Source organism: Abrus precatorius, unplaced genomic scaffold, assembly GCF_003935025.1.
Source record: "Abrus precatorius isolate BTA unplaced genomic scaffold, Abrus_2018 Scaffold11, whole genome shotgun sequence".
NCBI classification, from domain to species: domain Eukaryota; kingdom Viridiplantae; phylum Streptophyta; class Magnoliopsida; order Fabales; family Fabaceae; genus Abrus; species Abrus precatorius.
Genome location: NW_020874303.1, coordinates 29,093,221 through 29,105,528, shown reverse-complemented (window position 1 = coordinate 29,105,528; position 12,308 = coordinate 29,093,221). Strand labels below are relative to the sequence as shown.

General features: G+C 34.5%; 2 protein-coding genes across 7 annotated transcripts; one reads left to right on the top strand and one right to left on the bottom strand.

Moving 5' to 3' along the window:
- The first annotated feature begins 318 nt into the window (after positions 1 to 318).
- Positions 319 to 5,037, top strand: LOC113853918 (ATP-dependent 6-phosphofructokinase 3-like). Of its 3 annotated transcripts, none has more exons than XM_027484625.1 (13): positions 319 to 386; positions 554 to 743; positions 866 to 912; positions 1,041 to 1,080; positions 1,170 to 1,232; positions 1,319 to 1,456; positions 1,621 to 1,833; positions 1,962 to 2,030; positions 2,143 to 2,272; positions 2,397 to 2,662; positions 3,007 to 3,055; positions 3,129 to 3,283; positions 3,559 to 5,037. In XM_027484625.1, exons 2-13 carry the CDS (start codon positions 642 to 644, stop codon positions 3,730 to 3,732), a joined length of 1,446 nt encoding a protein of 481 aa, XP_027340426.1. In that variant the 5' UTR covers positions 319 to 386; positions 554 to 641; the 3' UTR covers positions 3,733 to 5,037. The 3 variants fall into 3 exon arrangements, with proteins under 3 accessions (XP_027340426.1, XP_027340425.1, XP_027340427.1); XM_027484624.1 differs by having other exon boundaries at positions 348 to 426; positions 552 to 743; positions 3,559 to 3,962; XM_027484626.1 differs by lacking the exon at positions 319 to 386 and having other exon boundaries at positions 485 to 743; positions 3,559 to 3,962.
- On the bottom strand, positions 3,775 to 11,972 carry LOC113853916 (DNA repair protein RadA-like). Of its 4 annotated transcripts, none has more exons than XM_027484620.1 (15): positions 11,321 to 11,972; positions 11,089 to 11,144; positions 10,907 to 10,965; positions 10,736 to 10,807; positions 10,460 to 10,540; positions 10,214 to 10,321; positions 9,702 to 9,764; positions 9,292 to 9,372; positions 8,943 to 9,008; positions 8,254 to 8,409; positions 6,779 to 6,868; positions 6,556 to 6,594; positions 5,387 to 5,469; positions 5,056 to 5,128; positions 3,775 to 4,157 (listed from the first exon to the last, which is right to left on the bottom strand). In XM_027484620.1, the coding sequence occupies exons 1-15, from the start codon at positions 11,866 to 11,868 to the stop codon at positions 3,990 to 3,992; spliced, it is 1,743 nt and encodes a 580-aa protein (XP_027340421.1). In that variant the 5' UTR covers positions 11,869 to 11,972; the 3' UTR covers positions 3,775 to 3,989. The 4 variants fall into 4 exon arrangements, with proteins under 4 accessions (XP_027340421.1, XP_027340422.1, XP_027340424.1 ...); XM_027484621.1 differs by having other exon boundaries at positions 3,990 to 4,157; positions 10,907 to 10,950; positions 11,321 to 11,889; XM_027484623.1 differs by lacking the exon at positions 8,254 to 8,409 and having other exon boundaries at positions 3,990 to 4,157; positions 11,321 to 11,889.
- Positions 11,973 to 12,308: the final 336 nt, after the last annotated feature.

Here is a 12,308-nt window from a genome sequence, read left to right as displayed (position 1 = left end):
GGGCAAAAAGTAGAAAACGGGGGGAAAATAATTAACATTTTAATCTTCTTTTTTACGGAAGAGCCATTTAACTTTGGTTTTAAAAAATAATTAACAATTTCAGGTTAAGAAATTAGCAGCCAACACTCCGTTACGTTTATAAGTTATTAATCAATGATTATTGGTGGTTTTTCGTCTCAAATAGTGGTGAGCTCTTGGGTAGGTGATTTCTGTAAATTGGAAAATAGCTTTACAAATAAGCATTTTCCGGAAAAAGAAAAACAAATGGGTGGCCCTGAACAAAATAAATAAAATAATAAAAACTAGGAACCAAATACTAAATGTCAGAGACAATAATTTAGCTCAGGAGACTCATTTGCTTCTAACGTAAAGTCCGTCCACAACTGGTAGTTTCAATTTCTTTGATCTAAACGAAATATATCATGAATATGTCCATTTGTTTTGTTCTTTTATATTTAATGGCAATTGGCACATGAATATATCGTAAATAACAACATAAATTCATTATGGCATCACCCATGTGCTTATATGTTGATGTTTGCAAGGATTTCAGTTTCAGGTGTGCTGCTTAAAGTGCAACCTCCAAGTCCCACGAAAACATACCAAAATCGAATTGTGGTATTACAGTATCCAACATCACCATGATGGATTCTGCCACTTCCCATCATAAAATCACAACTACAGCTTCTGGGTTCGTACTCGAAGATGTTCCTCGTTTATCTGACTACATCCCTGATCTTCCCGTAACTCTCTCTTTCTGCCAGCAATAAAATGAACTTTATGGTCTAGTTGAAGTGGATGTATTTAATTATATTTTACTTGTTTGATTTTTAACTTGTTTTTATTATTCTGGTTAATCATGCAGACATATCCTGACCCTTTACAAGACAATCCTTTCTATTCAGTTGTTAAGTAAGTGAAACAGTATTAAACGTTAGATTCTATCTAGTGTTGTTGATTTACTATGTTGTATGGTCACTGTTGGAGTTGGTTTAGTAACTCAATTTGGTGATCAAGTTGGTTAATTTTTGTTTCCACAGGCAATACTATGTGAATTTGGATGATACAGTTGCGCAACAGGTCAGTAATTTTTTACTTTGTGTAGATAGTTTTGTACCATTCTTGCAGTGTTTCAGAATTATTTATACGAATTGGTTTCCTTTGTGCAGGTAGTTGTACATAAAAATAGTCCCAGAGGGACCCATTTTCGGCGTGCTGGACCTGCTCAAAAGGTTTTATCCTCTTTTTTCTTTTTCGTTGTCAAAACTGAGACTTTGTTGATTTGTGGGAAAACAACAGTGATTTGAATGTTTGGCAGGTTTATTTTGATTCTGAGGAAGTGTACGCTTGTATTGTTACATGTGGTGGTCTTTGTCCTGGTCTGAATACAGTGATAAGAGAAATTGTTTGTGGCTTATACCATATGTATGGGGTGCACAAAGTTCTGGGAATAGAGGTATCATTTATGTACTAATTACCATCACTTATTTATTATGTTTTTTTTTTATTTGTAACTGTTACAGATTAGCAACCTTATTTTTTAAAATTTTTATGGGCTTTGGATAGGTTTTGGGTGAGGGTGTATCATTGAAGTTTAATCTAGTGTATGGTTAAATGTAGGGAGGATATACTGGTTTTTATTCTCGAAATACAGTTCCTTTAACACCAAAGGTTGTTAATGATATCCACAAACGGGGTGGAACCATCCTTGGGACATCATATGGGGGCCATGATACCTCAAAGATTGTGGATAACCTTCAGGATCGGGGCATTAATCAGGTTTATATACTAGGAGGATTTGGAACTCAAAAGGAGGCAGCTATGATTTTTGAGGTAATTAATGAATGTGGCTTGAATACTGCTTTGCAGAATTTGTATTTTGTTGTATGCTTTAAATGTTTGGTAATTGGTAGATATAATAATGTTTATTTTGTACTCATAAGGTTTAGTTATTTATGCAGGAGATTAGAAGCCGTGGCATGAAAGTTGCAGTGGTTGGAATTCCGAAAACCATAGATAATGATATCCCAGTAAGGATGCTTTAAATGAAAAAATCCTATTTTTTTATGTCATTGTGTTAGAAAGGAAAAAGGATTTGCATTAAATTGTCACCTATTTAGTGCCATTCTGTATTTGAATCAGGTTATTGACAAGTCAATTGGTTTTGACACTGCTGTTGAAGAGGCACAGCGTGCTATCAATTCTGCCCACGTGGAAGCAGAAAGCGCTGAGAATGGTATTGGCGTTGTTAAGTTAATGGGGCGTAACAGTGGTAAGCTTCATCCATTCCTTTGAGCAAAACAAGAAGATAAAGAAAAGAAGTTCTTGTCATTCTTATATCTAGTTGGGTCTTGACTTGGTTGTTATAGTCACCAGATATTGACTCATTGATGCAGGATTTATAGCCATGTATGCAACTCTTGCCAGCAGAGATGTGGACTGTTGCTTGATTCCAGAATCACCCTTTTATCTTGAGGGTGCAGGAGGACTTTTGGAGTTCATTGAGAAAAGACTGAAAGAACAAGGCCACATGGTTATAGTAATAGCTGAAGGTGCAGGTCAGGACCTTCTTTCTGCCAATCCATCTACTGTTAATAAGCAGGATGCTTCTGCTGACAAATTACTTGAAGATGTTGGCTTGTGGTTGTCCCAGAAAATTAAGGTTAAAACTCTGCAAGTTTAGTATAATTATTCAATATGTTAAATTTTCCTGCATGATAGCCCTCAACTTATTTTGTTTGGGCAATTTTGAAGTTGGGGAATTCACTCTAGACTTCCTAGATAGTAGCATAGATATATTAAGTCATTTCAATTGTTAGAAATGTTGTCAGGTATTCCTAATCACAGCATCACCAGTGGTCACTTTCTAAGGCAATGTTTGGCATTGTGAATTTTCTGTCGAAATACATACAAACAAGTTCTTTATATAATTTGCTAGATTTTTCATGCTGTAGAATTTTCCTTTTCTTTCTTGTTTTTTCAATAAAATATTTATTTCTGTCGTAGGATCACTTTACAAAACGTCAAAAAATGGTTATAAATCTGAAGTACATTGGTGAGCTCTCTTCTTTTAACTGTACATTTCTTATAGAAAAAAATGTTGTGATCCTCAATATATTGTCTCGCAGATCCTACTTACATGATCCGAGCCATTCCAAGTAATGCATCTGATAATGTGTACTGCACTCTCCTTGCCCAAAGTGCTGTTCATGGTGCAATGGCTGGATACACAGGCTTTACCGTCGGCCCAGTTAATGGCAGAAACTGTTACATTCCATTTCATGTAAGTGTTAGACTCTGCCCAAATATGGTTGCTATCGCGCCACTAGTTTTTGGTTCCATTCTTAGGTGGCACATGGATCAAACAACTTGGCCGATGATAACAATCACTTACGCTGGTCCTATCTCAAATCCTCTATCTGGATTGGACCTGTATATTTTTTACACCTTTCTGTATTATTTAGATATTGGTTTTGCAAAGATGCTATTCTTGCATTCCATTACTAGTTCACCTTGAAATTAAATAGAATGAGTTTTTATTTGTTTTTGTAACTGCAGCTGATAAATGAGGGAGAGAAGAGGGTTGTGATAACTGATCGGATGTGGGCAAGGTTACTATCCTCAACCCATCAGCCTAGCTTCTTGAATCCACAAGACATAACAGGAGAAAAAGAGGAAAAAAAGGAACACCAAACCTCCGACGGGCAGAACCATCCAGATATGGCTGACTAAACTGGGCGTATACAGACCACAAATATAACACCAAGTTATAATGCCATCAAAATGTGGAGACTCGAGTTACATGAACATTTTAATTCAAGTAACATCAAATTAGATAATTGACATGAGATGAAACCAAATCTAGTACATCTCTTGCGGTATTTAAGCCAAAATGATTGCATCTGTATTTACAAACTTTTGATGAGTCAAATCTTACATCTTAGAAATCAAAAGAAAGAGATCCGAATAACACCAGCAGCTTCTCTTAGTTATCTTCTGAAAACAGCGTCAATAACCTCTTTCAGATTCTGGCAACCTACAACTTCCATGTTTTCCAGACCTTCAGTTTTCAAAAATTTCTCAGCTTGCTTCGGGACTACACACTTTTTGTAACCCAACTTTGCCAACGTGTATACCCTTTTATCAATTCTAGGAACCTGTATCATAAAATACCCAATCCACCAGGCTAAGGCTTGAGAAAATATATAAAATACTTCATTTAATTTTGAATTGATGAATACAAGCAAGCAGCGTTTCTTAGAAAGCACAACAGAAGTGTAATTTTAGATTACCACATCTTTATTAAATGCAAAGTAATAAAGCTTAGGATCGTTTGGAAAAAATGGATATGATTTTTTAGGTTTTACTCAGTTGCATGTCAACTGATTGGAATCAATTCCTATCTAATAGAGGGAGATTGAATTACCAATGAAAAGCTAGAAGAGAATACAGAATTGCAAGAGCAATACCCCCCCAACCAAAGAAATTTCCTATAACCCTATGCTGAAAATTCCCCATTTTAGACAGATCTGATCACGTGTCTTATCTCTCTTCTAACCAGACCTTACTCCTTAGATGCTTCATACAAGTTATTCCCTCCTAATTTAGCGTTTGGCCTACGAGAGCAGACTTTTAGGGCCTTTTTGTGCCCAACTTTATTAGCAATTATGTTCACAGTCTTATCACAAGCTCTAATGCATAAAGCAATAAAGTGCTCGTGTTGTATCAAGCTATGGTTTTATCAGAACTAAAACCGACCAGATAATTCGAGTCAATACTCAACAGCAGAGTTCAACAATATAATCTTGCAGCATTTTAATCACTACTTAGAAATCTGAAAATGCCACAAAACATCACAACACATGAAATCTAACAAGCAACATATCTGAAAATTTCACAAAGGACGGACTTTTCATAGATGGAAATACGATGGAAAATCGCACCTTAAAACCCTTCAATATAAAAGTCAGCTCACCGCTATGCTATTGAAAACTCTAAATTGACCTTTAAATATATCACAGTAGCAAGTAGCATCAACAAAAACAACAAACTCACCATGCGAAGCTCTCCACCAAGGCCAATTTCACCAATGAATGCAACCCCCTTTGGAATGGGGAACTCCAAGAAACTGGAAACAATAAAAAGACCACCAAGATAATAAATAAATACAACAAAAAAAAAAAACTAGAATATTTTTTTAAAAAACAGAAGCATTCATGTTACAGTCCTAGCTAACATATTGAACATTAGTTATAAGAATTACTTCCCCAAACAAGAAGCATAAAATGGTCAACAATAACCACTCAATCCACATATTATATGGGGCATTGTCACTTTGTCAGATCAACTAGAATGAATATCATTTCAAATAAATTAGAACTTGAACCTGCTGCAAATTGCAGCTGCTATAGCAAGATCTCCAGCAGTCTCTGTCACTGTCAGTCCACTAACAACATTCAAAAACACAGCCTGTTGTATGAAGGCAAGAAAAGGAAATAGAACATAAGAATACAAAAAATATTTCCATTAGTTAAATTATTAGCATTAAAGAACAGACTTTATAACTGGTTTATATAATACGGAGTGATTGACAAATGTTTTGGAAGACAATGGAATTCCAGATGAACCTGAACAGGTTACAAAGACAAGCCAGTAGGGAAAATACTATTTGTTGTGGTTCACACTTCACACCAATCTAATTCCTTATTAATTCACAGAAATTCTACAACATTTAACTTCTAAATTCTCAAACCAAGAGACAGATTAAACTCACCACCTCCCAAAGAAAAGTGAGATAGGTTGTAATAGTCCATTAAGAAAAGATGGTTAAAGGATTAAAATTTAGAATTAAAGATATTTGAGTCTTTTGGAAACAACACTCCTTTGAGTCGTTTTCTTCAATTTCACTGAGATTACATGAGTAACTTAACCCTCTTAATTCATGAAAAATATGTTTTCAAGTGTAGTTTTCGTTTATGGATAAGCCATGATTTTGTGCTTCAGTCCCATTTCTGCTGCAGTAGATAATGCATGTTCACTATGTTGTAAAGGAAAAGGCAGTGTCTAGTTCAGATCCATCTTTGAGAGCCATTTACCATTTGTGCTCTTGGGGATGTCCAAGCTTTAGAAGAAACTCTACCCAATTTTTTGTTGAATTTTGACATGTCCTCCTTTAATTTTAGTAAATGGTCTAAAACCTTGTTAGGTTAGTCTGTCGGTCCTTTGTGCCAGTCACTGCCCTTATTTTTGGGTCTTGAGTGGATCATTGAGCTTATATAATTTTGTTATTCTTGAAACCAAAAGAAGAGATCAATATATTAAGAAAAGTTAGAGAAAAGATGGGCATATTTATTGACACCCCCATCCTTACCATTAGCATCGTACTATTATATCATAACTTTTTTTTTTTCATTATCTGTTTTGATTTAGTTGATTTATTCCTGTGAAAAACATCTATTTTCCCGTTATGTGTGTCTTATGATGGAACAGGACAATACACAGAGTTACATGAACAAGAGAGTCAGAAGGATATATCATATTTATAAATCAGCTTACATTTTCTTGGAGCTGAAGACCTGCTTGCTTCATAAGAACCTACAGTTCAAGAACAGTGCACACCTTATCAAATTTCTTTGCAGCAGATCATATTTAAAACAATAAAATCAATATCAACTTCAAGCATCCTTTCATTCATTTTCACACTAAGATAAAGGAGAAAATATTTACCGTATGGTAAGCAAGGATAAGATTGTTAATAAAATCATCAACAATAACGTACACATTTAATCATATTAGCTTTGTTTGCCTGGATCCCATTAACTAGCCCTGAACTTGAAGCTGGTACTGGGCACTGTGAAAGGCAAAGTGCCTGTAAAATACAATTGAAAACTGGTTGAATAAATTTTTTAATAGACACATAATAAGAGATACACAACCACAATAAAGGGATTAGAGCTTTGAGGATTCAACTCAACAAGTTCCAACAAAAGTGTCCAGATGATAAGTAAAGATTGTTGAAACTTATAAGTAATGTTGTCAAAATCGAAATCTTACCTAGGATCAGGAAGGGTGTAAAAAATCATAAAATAGATTATAGAATCCTACCAAACATATAACACTATACTTAAACATATACATAAGAATTTAAAATAACATAGATAAAGAAATTTACCTCTAAATCACATAATTTAACTGACAATTCATGGCATTTTCTAGATAAGAAAAATATATAAATATATAACAATAAAAAACAAGAAAATAAATAAGTTTAAACATCTAACTTGATGCCTTAAAGTAATAATACATTGAAGACCGAATAAAACTTGAACTGAATAAGGAGAGATTTAGACAAAAATAAAAAATAATTGGAAACCAAAACCAAAAGGACACAGAAAAAGAGAAAAGGAAAATGATAGGAGAACAACTTGCAGTGCAGGACAGTAACAAAACAAAGGGAAAAACAGAGGCAGAAAATGCAACACAAAGGTGGTCAAAGAGTTTGCCAAAGACATCAAAACCTAACCAGAAAACACCAGCTGCTCAAAGCCACTGGAGAGCACTGAGTTGATTGGTCACACAATACTAGAGGGTTAGAAAAAGGAGAGCACAAAAATGTGAAGACACATGAATGATTTTTTTAAACCCATTTAAAGCCTTTTTTGTTTCGACCTAAAAACTACAAAATACCCCCCTAATACATGGTTCTGCAACTTTTAAAAATTAGGATAATTTTGGGTTTTCAAAAAATCTCATAGTAGCAGCAAATAAGTGCAAAAAGCTGCAATTTCCACCATAATAGCATCCGCAACAGCTTCGTTACTGAAACGCAATGCAACAAAATAGGGCTGACCACTGCAACGCAATGCATAGTGGTATCAGACCCAAAAGCTAAGATTGGTTCTAATCATAGATCCTATGATCTTAGGGAGAAAGATCATGATTCACTGCAATCCCAACATATTCCAATCTCACGTGATTATGATCACTAAGCCTCAAGAAGATTGTAGGATTGGCACAATTTTGACGACACTGCTTGAAAGGCTTCATCAACATGTATTATTCACCATCCAAAAAAAGAATCTGCTATTAATGTATTTATCATCTAATACCAAAGCATACATCACTGCTTTTGCTTGTAATATATCCACGATTAAAGGCATGTGTAATGGTGATGTTTCTTAATAGAATTTTTAAATATTGAAGAAAATCCATGATAGCTTTTTAGTTTTTGATACAGTGACACAAGAAAATTACCTGAATTTCAATTAAAAAAGTTCTTGAACCATCCATTATTACAGCAATAGCAAGCCCAGCTAAAACAATTGAATCAGTGTGTTGTTCAGTGAGAAACATTTCACTGGCATTTGAAACAGGCCGGAGTCCTGACTGTGACATCTCAAAAACTCCAAGCTGATCACATAAATCAAAGACAGAACAGATCAAACATCAATTTTCTCATATCATCACAATTGTAGAAGGTAAAATAAAAATAGAAGACCAAATACCATTGAAAAACTGCTATAATAACAAACAACTAAGGCACTCTTCTATTTAGTTAGACTGGGGAATGATAAGAAGTGGACATGTTAAATCTTTTACAATGGTATATAGTTTAAGTTTCAGTACTTTATGCAGTAAATTATATACATCATAAATCATCACGGCATCATGCCTCAATACTACAATTATTTAAACTATTTAAATGTATTGCCAGATATAAAAGATCAGGTGCATATGTAGATTAATGCATGGATTGCATGCATAATTAGCATAATATTCCTACTATGATAATGATTAGCATCTAATTTTTCTATATTCATGCATTTACTTGTCATTTCAGTATCCATTTTGTTTGCTTTGAACAGCTTATTGCTTATTCTGTGTTTGTATTGTAGGTAAGTGAATTTCCAAGAACTACGTAATAGGCAATAGTCATACCATACCTCATCAGTGGATCCAAACCGATTTTTCACAGATCGAAGCATACGATATGGAGAGCACCTCTCGCCCTAAGCATTAATATGAACAATTAGGACGAAGAAAATTGTAATGAAATTCGATGATTTCAACAACCCAACAACAAATAATATGGAGAAAAAATGTTACCAATAAAAATGGACATTTAGCTCAACTGTAATGTTGTAAAAATAACTAGCAATTATTTGAAAAAAGACCTAAAATGTTTAATGCCAAATACTTGAAAGTTGATAGTATATTGAATATTGATAGTCACAAATCAGCTTTACCAATTAACAACTATCCAAAGAAAGAACAGTATAACAAGGTACGAACTTCCATATACAAAACAGCATCAACGATATGCTCCAAGACACGAGGTCCCGCTATGTCTCCAGATTTGGTCACATGTCCAATCTAAAATATAAAACAAAAAAAAAAAGTGAAAAAGATCATCACAAGAGTCAACAATTCAAAGGCCATATTAAAAGACATGCCCAAAGATAAATTATAATGAAATACATCACAAATCACAAAGACTAAAAGCATTTTCACTTTAACAATAATAGCAAATGTAAATTGTTGCTCAACTGAGTAGGGGGATCAAACCATGAGTCGGAAAAAATGGAACTATCCAATCACTTTTCCTTTAAGAAAGTATATAGGGAGCAGAACTTTGACAATGCATTAATACATACAATTCACCACTTAAATATTATTCACAAAATTTGTAACAGCATGCTCACCAAAAAAACTGAGATGTTAGTCATTTTTGCAAATCGCATCAGAGCTGTAGTACATTCTTTCACCTGTCACGTACCTATAAAAGGTCATGTACCACAACCAGCATTTGACTTTGCTGAAAAATAAGGATTGGTAATGCACCTAGACAAATTTTTTATAAAGAAGCAGATAAAAACAATAAGGTTTGACAAGAGAAAGTAAACCATTCATTTGAGCAATTAAATAAAAGAAATATAAAATTAAGCAAGAAAGCAATAGAAAGTTACTATATCATGAGTTTACCCTTTTTTCCAAAGAAAAAAAACCTGTACTTGACATGATCATTATTTCCAACAAATAGAAAAAGGGTAAAAGTTAATTACATAAATAAATAATTCAAACTATGCCACGGCCCACCTGTCATAGCATTTTAAAAGAAAGTCAATAGATGTGGTGTGGGTAGTACAGCACAGTTAAAATATCCAAGACAAATGTAAGTTCTCTTCCAGGTAATTAAATTCAGCAGATTCCAAACCTGCATAACCCCTCCGGCGCTTCCCAGTATTGTTTTCAGGTAAGTAGTTTGTATTGAATCAACAACCAAAGCACGAGGGGAGAGACTGTTAGCTTTGTTCAATATGTCCTAACACCATGAAAAAGGGAAAGTAAAAACAACGTGAAAGTTGTCCTTGATAGTGTCAAGACAAAAATTTACAATAAAAATTCATTTATAAGAAAACACAAGCAGCCAAACTAATTAGCAGAAATCAAGACAGTATACCTCAATATCAGTACTTGAATACAAAAAAACATTAGATTTAATCCCAAGGCGATCAGCTCTAATGCCAATTTGTTGAAGGCTCTGTCAAATAGAAAAAATGCACGTTAAATAAAAATGTGTCAGATATCCTAAGGAACAGCTGTGAATCAAAAGCTAAACTACATTATTAACCTTAAACAGTAGTGAAATCATAGATTAACTATCTTCAGTTAATAGGAAAAAAAATACAAGATTTAGCATGCAGAGATACATGGACCAGGCCCACTAAAAGCAAACCTCTTCACCAGAGACATATAGAACTGAAGAATCATCGCCATCATTGCATTCTTCTGCTATCATTGCTGCAATCTTCCAACTCAACATCGCAATTGAACTAGACATTATTGACAGTTGACAGGACCATAAACAAAAGTTGATCAACAGGCTTTATATCCAATTTTAACATACCTGCAACAGCAGAGTACTCTTTCCAATACCAGGGTCACCGCCAACTAAAATCATAGATCCTTCAAAACCACAATTATAGATAAATTCAGCCACGAATAATTAAATTCACTTTTTGCTGAAGCAACGAGAGAAGTTGAATTAAGAAAGATATCATCATCAGACACTCGAAAATTGGATTGAACCTGGTACAAGACCTCCACCAAGCACTGTAGAAACTTCATTTCCAAAAGGACCAGAGCTGAAATCAAAGCAAACTGTAGAGTATAACACTTGAGAAAAGCACCATAACAAATTTTCATAGAAACAGTAGATTGATAAATACACCATGAACCTCATTTAATTACTTCAGAGAGAAGACTCAGCAATTACTTACTACACGATCAATTTTTAGATTAAAAGAAAAAGGGAACTTACAAAGGAATTCTCAAGTGGCGGTAATCGAATCGACGATTAACCTCATCCAATTTAACGGGGCGCAACTCATCGGCTCGTTGTGGGAGCCACAACCCTACTGCATCCTCGGAAACGGTTAATCCACCTCTGGCCTTATTATTATCAGCATCACTTAATTTGCTTTCGCTAAACTCTTTCATGGTTCCAGCTAAGTTACATGAGGGGCATGTTCCCCACCATTGCCCTGCACTGTACCCACAATGGTAGCAAACCCAATTAGTTTTCAGCTTCCCCTTTTTCTTCGTACCCGCTGCCGTCTTCAGGCTCAGCGCCCTCCCTCTAGGGTTTTCCTCTTCAAGTTCGCCTTCGTCGCTATGGTGCGCAACTAGGGTGTCGAAGACGTTTCCATAACTGCTCCAACCGTTAGTGGGTTGGTTCCTTGTGTTGTGGGTTTCATCAGAATCTGGGGTTGCGGAAGAGTAGCGGTGGGAAACGACAGATGAAAAAATGCGTTTAGGGTTGCGGAGGTGGAGTTTGTGGGTGATGAGGATCGTTCTTAGTAACCTCATGATGCAATCTCAAGTGTAGAGAATATGACTTGTTTTCGCATAAACCCTCTTCTATGCGTTTCTGGGTTTATGGGTTACCGAAACCCCAAACAAAAATGAATTTCAATTATGGCGCCACCACCCAACCCTTCAAATTCCAATTTCATCCTTCGAAAGAAGCTTTGTTAATGCTGATTGATTAATTTTAAAATAAATTTTTACAATGGACAATTTTAAAAAATTTATCAAAACAGATAGTTTTAACATTAAAATTGAAATAAGAAGCAAAACAAATAAGGGATTTTTTTCAATTTTTAAAAAGAAAATGAAAATAAAATTTATGTTAACAAATAATATTATATTTAAATTATAAAACATTTTAATGACTTTTTGAAACTACAGAACTTCAAATAATTATATATGTCAAAAACTATTGATAAATTTTTAAAATAACAAAAACC

What these genes read in the sequence shown, in the direction of transcription:
- LOC113853918 (XM_027484625.1), top strand. Translation starts at nt 642, where the DNA reads ATGATGGATTCTGCCACTTCCCATCATAAAATCACAACTACAGCTTCT. An exon ending in GTGCTGGACCTGCTCAAAAG is followed by an intron (nt 1,233 to 1,318) that starts GTTTTATCCTCT and finishes AATGTTTGGCAG; the next exon opens with GTTTATTTTGATTCTGAGGA. An exon ending in AGGCAGCTATGATTTTTGAG is followed by an intron (nt 1,834 to 1,961) that starts GTAATTAATGAA and finishes TTATTTATGCAG; the next exon opens with GAGATTAGAAGCCGTGGCAT.
- LOC113853916 (XM_027484620.1), bottom strand. Translation starts at nt 11,868, where the DNA reads ATGAGGTTACTAAGAACGATCCTCATCACCCACAAACTCCACCTCCGC. An exon ending in AGAGTACTCTGCTGTTGCAG is followed by an intron (nt 10,808 to 10,906) that starts GTATGTTAAAAT and finishes TTGAGTTGGAAG; the next exon opens with ATTGCAGCAATGATAGCAGA. An exon ending in GCAGCTGCAATTTGCAGCAG is followed by an intron (nt 5,129 to 5,386) that starts GTTCAAGTTCTA and finishes TATTGTTTCCAG; the next exon opens with TTTCTTGGAGTTCCCCATTC.